We start from the raw sequence: 13053 nt of genomic DNA on the forward strand, positions 1-13053 counted from the left end.
TCTCTCTGCCTGCCTCTCTGCCTACTTGTGATCTCTGTCTGTCAAATAAATAAATAAAAATCTTTAAAAAAATAAATAAAAAAAAATCGGGTATTTCATCCATCAGTTGTCAAGTATGCAGGGTGTTATGGAGAAGATAGAGAACACTAGCACAAAGCTCTTGAAAATTCAAACAACTAAAATATCATCTTACAGAGTTTCAAGAGTCTACATATGGATCACAATGCATGCATTCTCCTATGTCTAAAAGTTTGCATTACTAGTGAGAAAACATCCTGAGTGTCCGAGTAGAACAATAACAAATTTCCTTCATGCAACCCAAAACTGCCACAAATTAAACTCAAAACAGATTTGAAAGAGCACCCGTCCACTTTTCCACATTGGGAATACAGAGACGCTTTCAAGGAAGAACTTCCTTATGAACGATCTTTCCTTAAGCGTCCCACTGACCAGAGAGCAGAGATCCTCAGACCTAACACTTTAGTACCCACTTGCCATGTAAACTTCAAAATGAAGGTCACAACCCTCCTTTCCTCAGCACCAAAGAGCAGCACAGTTACTTACACAGGGGATGCCCAGTCCCCGAAGCTGCTCCCATCTGCGAGGTGGTTTTTGTCTGGTCCAAGAGGTCCAGGGACAGCTGCAGTTGTGGGAGATGGGGAGGAAAGTGAATCTAGATTCCCGGTTGTGGTGTCTGCCTTAGGAAGGTTGGCACTGTCACCTAAGGAAGAAAAAAAATAGCATAAACTTCCAAACATGGGACTCAAAAGGGAAAAAACAACTCCACTATTAATTAAATGGCATCATTTGATTACTCAAATCAAATTAAATACAATTCACCCTGAGATTTTTTGGGTGTCCTTTCTTTAAGGTTTTTGTTTTTTGTTTTTAACCAAAGATGCTTAAACTAAATCACAGATTATACACAGTGAGGGGTGTTTTCCCCATAAGAAAACACAATAATCAAAATCAGATCCAATGGAAGATGAGAGCTTTAATGGTGGCCACAATGATTTCCTAATCTCTAAGAAGCACAGTTATAAATCAGTGATAACTCCAAGAACAATTCAGAGCAGTACACCAACCCCAACATGGCCAATCTCTCCCTTTCTAGTCACCTGATGCTTCTTTAAGACATTGCCAGTCACCACTTAGTGCATAATAAATTCAGCAACTCTAAAGGGATCTTGTCTTCTGAGCTGGTATCTTGGATTACAATTTAATAGTCCAATTTATTAAAATCCCAGACACAGGGAAACTTCCATTTCCCTGTGAACATTAGAGAAGATGTTATAGAAGAATCAGGCCCCTGCGGTGACTGCAGGGAGGACTTTAAACCAAAACTAAAAAGCATTTTTTAAATGGGTGACATGATTTATTCATTCACAGAGGACCATTTTATGGAACGCATTTAGTATCATCTGTACATATTACAGGCTGGGGTGAAGAAATGGAGAAGATGGAAAAGAGAGTTCACAAAAGCAGCTGTTTTCCTCAACTGGTCTCTATCTTCCTGGTACTCCCACCTACCATAAAGTCCTGGAACAGCACCTATCAGAGCTGGGGCCATCCGGCCACATTCACATCCGCAGTCCCCGTTAAAATATTAACTGCCTCAGGGGGCCTTGCAGAAGTAGCAATATTCTATCAAAAGGCACCAATCTGACCTTGATTTCATAGATGAGAGGTCACAACAGTAGATCCAGAATCTGCCACGGAAGCAGACCTGGAGGACCATACCCCAGCCAAACAGCTTCTAGCCAATCAAACCTTCATTTTTCCTTAGTCCTTTAGTCCCAGGTCCTAGAAAGAGAATATGCATGAACGCCAGGAATAGCAAGGAACTTGCTCCCAGAAAACCATCTCGGATGGATTTCAGTTCTACTAATAATGAAGCACAAGAGAAATTCTGGGCTCTGATTAAGCTAGATCCCAAGATGCTAACCTTGAAAATTGATTGTACTAGACAGTTCTTATTTAACTCTGACCCAGCTTACAACTCAGGCTATGAGAAAGAATCTTAGAAATGGAGATCTAGAAAAGTTGAATTCAGGAAAGTAGGAGTTACAGATGGTGGTGGTGGTTGGAAAAAGGAATTCTTTATGGGGATAGTTAGGAAGAACTACCAGGATGACTCTGGGCAGAGGATTCTGGTAAGCGAGCATTTTCTGAGCTTTTTCTTTCCTTAAGTGTGTTGTCGTTGGGGAAAGGTGAGAGAGAAGCTGCAACAAGAGATGAATGTAACCTCTGTGGGCAGGTCTTCTCGGTGGCCTCAGTGTCCCTGTAAAGCCTTGCTCAGTGCCCATTTGCAAATATGCAGTCTACAGTATTGCATGATTCCTCTTTCGGTGAAGTCACTTTTTCCACAGCCCTTCACGGCAATAGTGTTTAGCTAATTGGAGTAACTCAGCCCCAAACACATGGGGCACCTTTCAGGAAAACAAACCATAACCCACTGATAGGCCACTATGATTTCCCTCTGCTTTATCTGCATTCTGGGCTACAGTCCACTCTGAAACGAAAGCTACTTCTCCCCCTGTGTCCGGAGAATCCTCATGCATCCAGTTCTGTTCCGTGAATATGCCCAAGAATGAGGGCTGGAGCTCCAGCCCCCCTGGGAGCTCCTGAACACTGCCAAATCGGGGCTTGGCTAGAAGTAGCAAAATACGGTCAGCTCCGAAGCAGAACAGGATCACCTCAACAGTGAGTCAGACGCAGGCAGCTTCCTGGCTTCGGCAGGCTGGATCCTGGCCCTCTGCTCTCTGGGCCTCATGCCCTGTCTCTAGGGCAGGGCATGACATAGCAAAAACAGCAAATGAGAGTCTGGGGCCAGATATTTCCTGACTCATTCCTACAAGGAGAAGCCTTTCAATGAGAAGCAACTTCAGGGAAGTGGAAAGCAAGGGTCTAATGTTACTTCCAAAAGATGCCTGAGATGTTTTGACAACCGGATACACTAGCTCATCCACAAGGCCCCAAATCCTTTTCCCCAGCAGACTGACACAGCACAAATGGTCATTCAACATATTAAATCACATTCTATTATGAGAATTTCTCTCTCCTATCCAGCCAAACAGGAGCGATCTGAAACCCTCCAGCGAAAAGAATATTGGTAGAAGGGAATATGTTTACACAAACTGATCAAATGAAGAGATACCTCTCCCTACTTTCTGGGCAGACAGATTTCCTTTCTCCTTCACTGTTCCGGACTGAGCTTATCTACTTGAGAATCACTGAATTCGAGGAAACGGGCACAGAACACCCCAGGCACATAAACATTAAATACTTATAACCATTTCTGAAACTTTAGTTCCCCCAAATCAAACTAGGGCTTTTTAACTAGTATGAAAATAATCAAACTTTTCCCAAAAAACCTCCATATCCAAATGATTTCTGGATTAAAGATTTTAAAGCCTACGAAACTGATTTGTACTTGAGAATTAAAGTCGGATACTCTCATTGTTTCTCACCTTCCATTTCTTTCCAGAGTGTCACACAACCTCTTCCTGTAGGTGCTACCCTTTAACAGGCACCTACAGACAGACAAATCTCCTGTGAGTAACAAGGTTGTTTCGATAAGTGAGCAGAAATGGTGCTGAAGGACTTTCATTATGAACAGACTCCCAGAGAAGAAACTCACTAGAAATAGAACTACCACCACCCAGAAGAGAAAATGACTTCTTCACAGCATCCAGCTCCATTCCCACCTTCTCCACAAAGCACCTGCCAGCTGCCTGTTCTGCCCCTTCTCTCCTTTCTCACAATGAGAGGCAGCAAGCAAGTTTGCATTCGCTATCATCTAACGGTTTCATGACCTGGTTTTAATTCCCCATTTCCATTATACATTTTTTGAGGGTGGAGACCAGGCCTCAGTCTTGGTAATCCTTAAAGGACACAATGCAAGACCAAACAAACCAGGAACCTTCAGGAAATACCATGGACTCACTGCCACATGAAATATTATGAATATGGAAAGCCAGTACCTCTAGGAACTGAGGAGGAGGAGAAAAAAAAACTATAACCCTCAAAGTATTGTTACAGAATCCGCACACAGCTTCTGATTAACACCCTCTCCCATTTCAAACCACAAATACCTCTCACCTTCTTTATCAATCAGCAAATGTTTACTAAGCCTCTACTTAACGTATGAGAGCCATCGTGGCTGTGGAGTTATACAAGGTGAAGAATCGGTCCCTAACTCGGAAGTGCTCACAGTACAGTACCAAGGACAGTAAGGTAAAGTCAAGCAGTAGAAGGTAGCGTCAGTCATACTATGATTGTATCAAGCAGCTTTGAGATCCAGAGAAAGAAGTTTCCAAACCTGCCAGTGGTGGAGGGAAAAAGACATAGGAGTCAGGTAACAGGAAAAGGAAGAAATTATTACCAAACTTGCAAGGGAAGAACCCCTGATACAGCAATATCATGGCTGAAAGCATAGAAACAAGAGAGAATGTGGCAGTTTCCAGAGCCTTGGATAGTTGGATTTGGCTGGAGAATAAGGTCAAAGGTGGAGAGTAAAGGTACGAAGTGCGATGATATATAAACATTAAAGTGCCTGACTTGGTTCCATAAGCATTCGGAAGTTAGTGTGGGGGGTGAAGCACTCAAGTGGCAAGATCCAGAGAATGCATTCAAGAGATGTTCAGTAGTACAGACGCTAGATGTTCAGTAGTATAGACACTAGGACTTTGTGCATAAAGGTGAAGGGGGAGAGAGGAAACTAAGATGACCCTCAAGTTCTTGGCTTAGGCAATAAGGTAAATGGTAGAACTATTAATTGAAATAGGGAATAAAAAGCAAGGAACAAATTGCGTGTGGGAGATAATAAGACCAGCTGTAGACATCTGGGGCCACAGGTGTCAATAAAATATCCAGGTGAAAATACCCAGAATAGAGCTGGTTATACAATCCCTGAGCTCAGGAAAGAGGTTGGGGATAGTTGTTTTGAGTTGAGTGTCAGGTAGGTAGAACTGAAGTCACGGCACTAGATGGACACAAAGGAAATGATGTGGAAATGTAAGAGAACCCTGGAGAAGCCTCAGATGTAAGGAGGAAGCTTCTCCTTAAAGCAAGAGTATTGGTAGTGGTGGTGGTGGTGGTGCTTGCTGCTATGCTTAGTATGATAAATACAAAGAAGAAGTGTGATTCTGCAAATATTTAGGATTCTCTCACAGGCATACATTTTCATAAACCTTGGGCAAAAAAGCATGCAAGAGGACATGGCTTTTGTGATGGCTACTACATATCATTATTAAGTCTGACTTTTTTAAATGACTCTGAGGACATGAGCAGTGTTTTATTTTCATCATAGACTGAAACTTCAAAGACTGGCAGAAAATCAGAGCAAGAAGACAAAACAAGAACTTCATAGTTCTACCATATCTAATAATGCAAAGGACGTTCTATCTCTTTAATTTTAATAGACAGATAGACTTTTACTCTAGTAGATGAACTTTCTTGTTCTGATGATGACAAATGATTCTCCCTATTCATCTCTGGTCATTTCATGTAAGAAGTGCTTCTGGATCGGAGGGAACAAGGCTTTGAGGTTTCCCTTCCATTTCATGCATTTCCTTCTCGTCTTCCTCACAAATGTATTTCCTAACTGTTAAGGAGTCAGGGAAGAAAAGAGAAGTGGAACAGAAGAAAAGGAAAGAAAAATGTACAGAAAGAAAGGATCCAGCGTACTAACTGAACTTCATTCTAATGAAACCACTGCTGCTGCTCCACTGACACACACATATGCCCCCTGTCAGATCAGGAAAATCGTAGGTACTTCTAAATATCAAACAGTTCATCACTAGGGTCAAAGAAGCATTTGCTGAGAGTAAAGTAACTACACTTAAAACACCACGGTAACACTTACATAATAAAGGCTGGTCAGGAAATTTCCACTCAAGAGGGCAATGAAATTTTAAGTGGAAATCCACCCTACCCTCCCACATACACTGCCACCACCATCACCACCAAAATGATAAAATAATATTTAAAAAATAAATAAATAAAAAGATATAACTGCACTCTAATTTTTGTTAAACTTATCTGTGAAACAAAGGGAACACAGTTTCAGAGGTCAGTGGGAGCATAAACTGAAGGACTACTGGCTCCAGGACCTGTGGAAATCAGCAGAACCAGACAGACATTTAAAAATCCTGAGGTGTCCCAAGTACAACACACCTATAATCCACCTGCATGGGGCAGGTGGCTAGAGCTAGGCTCTCTGTGTGGAACTGGGGGCTGGGAGAACTCTCCACACTAAATGGAGGCCCGAAATCTATGACTGAGTTCTCCACTTGCCTAGCTCTCAACCAAAGCACTTCAGTTGAGGCAAGAGCCAGAGAGGGAGTAGAAAACAGAAGGAGAGAGAAGGAGGTTCCAACTCACCACAACCATGAGTATACACACAAAATCCTCCTTTATGACAGAATTATACAATTTCTAGAGCACAAAGAAAGCTAGGATAGCAAACTCAACAAGTACAAAAATTCAGATATTTACAGCTTTGTAATATAGAATGAAAGTGAAATTGCCAACATCCAGGCCCCAAAAGAAGAAATAATTGAGAGGAAGGGATACTTAAAGGAAAAACAACAATTCCTCAAAATTAAATGAACTTCAAAGACCTCAATCCAAAGAACTCAGAGTGCCAAACAAGGGAATAAAAAAAATACTGCACAATGGAAAGACATTTCATGCTCATGAATTAGAAGAAAAACTATTGTTAAAATGTCTACACTTACCCAAACTAATCTACAGATTCAATGCAATCCCTATCAAAATACCAACAGCATTTTTCACAGATCTAGAACAGACAATCCTAAAATTTGTGTGGAACCACAAAAGACCCTGAATAGCCAAAGCAGTCTTGAAAAAGAAAAGCAAAGCTAGTGGCATCACTATTCCAGACTCCAAGTTATATTACAAAGCTGTAATAATCAAAAAGTATAGTACAGGCACAGAAATAGGCATGCAGATCAATGGAGTAATAGAGAAAACCCAAAAACAAACCAACAATTATATGGCCAATTAATCTTCAACAAAGCAGGAAAGAATATCCAAAGGGCAAAAGATAGTCTTTTCAACAAATGGTGCAGGAAAAATTGGACAGCAACATTCAAAAGAAAGAAACTAGACCACTTTCTTATATCATACATAAAAATAAATGCAAGATGGATTAAAGACCTAAATGAGAGACCTGAAAACATAAAAATCCTAAAAGAAAACATGGGCAGTAACTTTTTTTGACATTGGCCAAAGCAACTTTTCTCTAAGTATGTCTCCCGAGGCAAGAAAAACAAAACTAAATATACACTATTGGGACTATTCTGCACAGTGAAGGAAACAACAAAACTAAAAGGCACCCTGTGGAATGGGAGAAGATATTTGCAAATGACACATCTGATAAAGGGTTAGTATCCAAAATATATAAAGAACTTATAAAATTCAATATCCAAAAAATAATAATAATCTACTTAAAAATGAGCAAAAAACATGAAACAGACATTTCTCCAAAGAAGACAACCAGATGTCCAACAGACACACAAAAAAATGTTCACCATCACTTACCATCAGGGAAATGCAAATCAAAGTACAAGGAGCTATCACTTCATACCTATCAGAATGGCTAAAATTAACAACACACACACACAAAAAAAACAGGTGTTAGTGAGGATGTGAAGAAAGGGGAACCCTCCTGCACTGCTGATGGGAATGCAAATGGGTGCAGACACTGTGGAAACCAGTATGGAGGTTCCTCAAAAAAATAAAAATAGAACTACCCTACAATCCAGTAATCACACTATTTACCCAAAGAGCACAAAAACGCTAATTCTAAGGGATACATGCACCTCCATATTCATAGTAACATTATCTACAATAGCCAAGATATAGAAGCAGCCCAAGTGTCCATCAATAAAGAGGAGATATATATATATATATATATATGAATATTATTCAGCCACAAAAAAAAAGAATAAAATCTTGCCATTTGCAATAACATGGATGGAGCTAAAGAGTATAATACTAAGTAAAAAGAAAATAATAATAAAACAAACAGTCAGAGAAAGACAAATACCATATGATTTCACTCACATGTGGAATTTAAGAAATAAACAAATGAGCAAAGATTTTTAAAAAGGGTGGGGGGAGACAAACCAAGAAACAGACTCTTAACTACAGCAAACAAACTGATGGTTACCAGAGAGGGTAGGGAGAGGGGTGAAATTGGTAATGGGGATCAAGGAGTACACTTGTTATGACGAGCACTGGGTGACATGGAATTAATGAATCACTGTATTATACACCTGAAAGTAATGTAACACTGTATAGTAACTGGAATCAAAAATTTTAAAATAAGGAAGAAAAGAAAAAGAAAGAGAGAGAGAGAGAAAAGAATGCATATAGAATACATTATTGCAAAATTTGAGAATATCAAATACAAGGAAAAAACAGAAACAAAAAGCTTCCTAATATAAAGAGCAGATCTTACAAAAAAAGAACCAGACTGACATCAGACTTCTCAACAGCAACTCTGCATGCACAGCAATGAAGTAATATTTTTAAAGTATTAAAGAATTTTGAGCAAAGAATTATATATTCAAAATGCCAACTGCCACTCAAATGAGACCATAATAAACGTATTATTAGACATAAAAATACAAAAGGTGTGCCATACAAAGAACTGCATTGATAACACTCTTAAAGAAAACACTCAATTGTTTAAATAAAATAAGTAATATGGTATGTTCAACAAACTTGATAATGTCTATTGTTACCTTATAAAAACATTAGGACAAAAGGTAAAAACATAATGATAATGATCCAGAACAAAAATTCTGGAAAATATCAACATGACTGGGGAGGAGAGCCCAGAGGCAGAGGAGAGTGCATTAAATAATTTGTCTTATTAGGAGTGGTGAGGGAAACACATATAATTAAGTTTAAGATATCAAGAGATAAATGAGATTATATGCCCCAACATAAGAACAATCGCCTTAGGAACAAAAACAGTACTGGAAGCAAAAGAACATTTGCTTTTTTTGAAGAAAAAGCAAGAAAAAAAAGTATCAAAGTTTATTAAATAAAAATCATAAAATGACAGAAGTCCTAACATAATGGTAAATACAGTAACATAAATGGATTAAACTCAATAGTTAAAAGGCAGGGACTGCCCAAATATATTTTTTTAAATCCAACAATATGTTGATTACAAAAAAAACGCTTAAAAAAAGGCTGAGAGTAAAAAAATAACAGAGGTAATAGGCAAATATTAAGATAATGATCTTAACAAAGTGGAGAGATGAAGAGAGTCATTTTCTACTGATAAAGGGACAAGATGATCTAACAAGAAGGTAAGCACCTAAGGATACAGCCTCGAGCAACAAGTGGAACTGTAAGGAAAAACAGAATAATCAACAATTGTAATTGGAGATTTCAACACACTACTCTCAGATGCTATCAGGCAGGCCAAAAAAAAAAAAAAAAAAAAAAGAGAGAGATATCCACAGTCAACAATATGGAGGTGACCTATTTCACACACACACACACACACACACACACACACACACACACGGCAATAAATGGGATACATATTCTTTAAAAATACATAGAACATGGGGTGCCTGGGTGGCTCAGTTGTTAAGGATCTGCCTTCAGCTCAGGTCATGATGCCAGAGTCCTAGGATCAAGCCCCACATCAGGCTCTCTGCTCTGTAGGAAGCCTGCTTCTCCCTCTCCCATTCCCCCGCCTATGTTCCCTCTCTCGCTGTATCTCTCTCTGTGAAATGAATAAATTAAAAAAAAAAAAATCTTAAAAACACATAGAAATTAAAAATAGAGCTACCCTATGACCCTGCAATTGCACTACTAGGTATTTACCCCAAAGATATAGATGTAGTGAAAAGAAGGGCCATCTGTACCCCAATGTTCATAGCAGCAATGGCCACAATCGCCAAAACTGTGGAAAGAACCAAGATGCCCTTCAACAGACGAATGGATAAGGAAGATGTGGTCCATATACACTATGGAGTATGATGCCTCCATCAGAAAGGATGAATACCCAACTTTTGTATCAACATGGACGGGACTAGAGGAGATTATGCTGAGTGAAATAAGTCAAGCAGAGAGAGTCAATTATCATAGGATTTCACTTATTTGTGGAGCATAAGGAATAACACGGAGGACATTGGGAGAAGGAAAGGAAAAGTGAATTGGGGGAAATCAGAGGGGGAGACAAACGATGAGAGACTCTGGACTCTGAGAAACAAACCAAGGGTTATGGATGGGAGGGGGGTGGAGGACTGGGTGAGCCTGGTGGTGGATATTAAGGAAGGCACAGATTGCATGGAGCACTGAGTGAGGTGCATAAACAATGAATCTTGGAACGCTGAAAAAATAATTTTTTTTTTTAAAAAACACATAGAACAACAACAACAACAAAGCAGATATAGACCCTTAAACACAAACTGACGGCTGTCAGAAGGAAGCAGGGTAAGAGGATGGGAAAATGGGTGACGAGGAATGGGGGATGCAGGTTTCTGGTTACAGAGTGAATAAGTCACAGGGATGAAAGGTACAGCATGGAGAATATAGTCCATGATATTATAATAACATGGTATGGTGACAGACGGTTGCCCCACTTGTGGTGAGTACAGCATAATGCAGAGACCTGTCGAATTATAAAGTTGTACACCTGAAACTGATGTAACATTTTGTGTCAATGACACTTAAACAACAACAAAGAAGAAGAACACAGAGTATTTTTGAAGCAAGACTAAGGTCTTAAATACCAAAGATTGACTATTATACATACTGTCATCTCAGATTAAAATTGCAAACTATTTATAACTTCATAAACAAAAGTACAGATTTAACAATTTCCATATGCTGGTAAACTAAATATGGTTAAAAAGAAAATCATAATGGAAATTTAAGAAGATTTAGAATTCAATGATAATAAAAACATTTCACATCAAAATTTGTGAAACACACACACACACACAAAAAAACAAACAACAACAACAAAAGAGCAAACTTTATAGTTCTAAAATATTTATTGGAAAACAAAAAAGGTTCAGAACATTTTTATGCCATATTTAAACAGACAATTTTCCAAAATACTGATAATCAAATGAGAGTCATCATGGCTGTTTAAATGATCAAATTAAATTTAGTTACAGCATGGCTAAAATTAACAAGTCAGGAAACGACAGATGTTGGTGAGGATGCGGAGAAAGGGGAACCCTCCTACACTGCTGGTGGGAATGCAAGCTGGTGCAGCCACTCTGGAAAACAGCATGGAGGTTCCTCAAAAAGTTGAAAATAGACCTACCCTAGGATCCAGCAATTGCACTACCGGCCAAAGATACAAATGTAGTGATCCAAAGGGGCACGTGCACCCAAATGTTCATAGCAGCAAAGTCCACAATAACCAAACCATGAAAAGGGCCTATATGTCCACCAACAGATGAATGGATAAAGAAAATGTGATATATATACAATGGAATATTTTGCAGCCATTAAAAAACCGAAATCTTGGGGTGCTTGGGTGGCTCAATGGGTTAAAGCCTCTGCCTTCGGCTTGGGTCATGATCCGAGGGTCCTGGGATCGAGCCCCACATCGGGCTCTCTGCTCAGCGGGGAGCCTGCTTCCTCCTCTCTCTCTGCCTGCCTCTCTGCCTACTTGTGGTCTCTGTTTTTAAGATTTCATTCATTTATTCGACAAACAAACAAAAAAACCCGAAATCTTGCCACTTGCAATGATGTGGATGGAACTAGAAGCTATTATGCTAAGCAAAGTAAGTCAATCAGAGAACGACAACTGTCATATGATCTCACTGATATGAGGAATTTGAGAAACAAGACAGAAGATCATAGGGGAAGGGAGGGAAAAATGAAACAAGACAAAACCAGAGAGGAAGATAAACCATAAGAGACTCAATCTTAGGAAACAAACTAAGGTTTGCTGGGAGGGGAGGTGGTAGCTAGGGGATGGACACTGGGGAGGGTATGTGCTAAAAATTGTGTAAGACTGATGAATCACAGACTTGTACCCCTGAAACAAATAATATATGTGAATTTAAAAAATTTAGTTACACTAAACTCTCAGTGAAACTAAAATTTACTGAAATACATTTGATATATTTTTTTATTTTTAGTGCATGACCTAAGGGGAATTACTTGTATATTATAATTAGTAAATGCAAGCTATATTGCAAGGTAAGAAGGTAATATCCTTAACTATTATCTTTAATATTTATTGGCATTAAGACTTTTCAGGGAAAAAAAAAAGTCTCAAAAATCACAGTGGAAATCCATGAGAAAATGTGATTCAGCAAATAAAAACTCACCCTAAGTACAGAGAAATAGGTCTGACAACTAAATATGATCTATTAAACTTCTGAAGGTTGATTTCAACCAAAATTAGGTGGACGCTTTCAGCCTCAGGGGGTGAACAAAGCTGCTGTGGTGAATCCCCTCCCCTTGTGCCTGGATCCATTCTCCTGTCATTCTGTATCTTCCATCTTTTAAAATAGGGCTGCCCAATAATAATCACTACGGTCTAGCTGAGAGTATTTTGACCTCTTTGCCCAACTGGTGCGTCTCCTCTAATGATGCTGCACCCAAGGTAGATTCATGCTCCAAACATTTAGGCTTAATGACGGAAGCCGAGGAGGGCTGAGCAGGTGGGAAAGGGAGCGAGGACACCCTCAAGAATCAACATCTGTCACAGTAGCCGACAGACAACAGCTTTGGGAATGAAGTTTATGGGACGAGGCTGTAAGTGGGGTGGGGGGGTGCGGTGGGAGGTGACAGTGAAATGCTGCAGTAGGAAGCGAGCTGCATTTGTTTGTTTTGCTAACTTATATAAGCCTGTTCAAAACACAACCTTTGAACGAAGCAGGAAATACTCACGCTGCCCTAGTTTCCACCATGTGGCAGATATTCTGACATCAATATAATCTCTTTGGAGCCATAGCCATCTTTCCTTCTAATGTTGCCCAGGACATAACATGTACTGAAAAGGAGGGCCCTGTATCAAATACAGTACTCCCA

The 13053-nt window shown here is 39.5% G+C and overlaps 1 protein-coding gene across 1 annotated transcript in view; it reads right to left on the reverse strand.

Annotated features, from left to right (window-relative positions):
- Positions 1-13053, reverse strand: part of ARHGAP10 (Rho GTPase activating protein 10) — a 317186-nt gene that overhangs the window by 25472 nt on the left and 278661 nt on the right. The window contains exon 20 of the mRNA XM_032855552.1: positions 565-721. Coding sequence (XP_032711443.1) covers positions 565-721 — 157 coding nt within the window. The remainder of the gene's footprint in view (positions 1-564; positions 722-13053) is intronic.

The sequence above is a fragment of the Lontra canadensis genome, unplaced genomic scaffold (genome assembly GCF_010015895.1).
Source record: "Lontra canadensis isolate GAN:19392208 unplaced genomic scaffold, GSC_riverotter_1.0 scaffold10, whole genome shotgun sequence".
NCBI classification, from domain to species: domain Eukaryota; kingdom Metazoa; phylum Chordata; class Mammalia; order Carnivora; family Mustelidae; genus Lontra; species Lontra canadensis.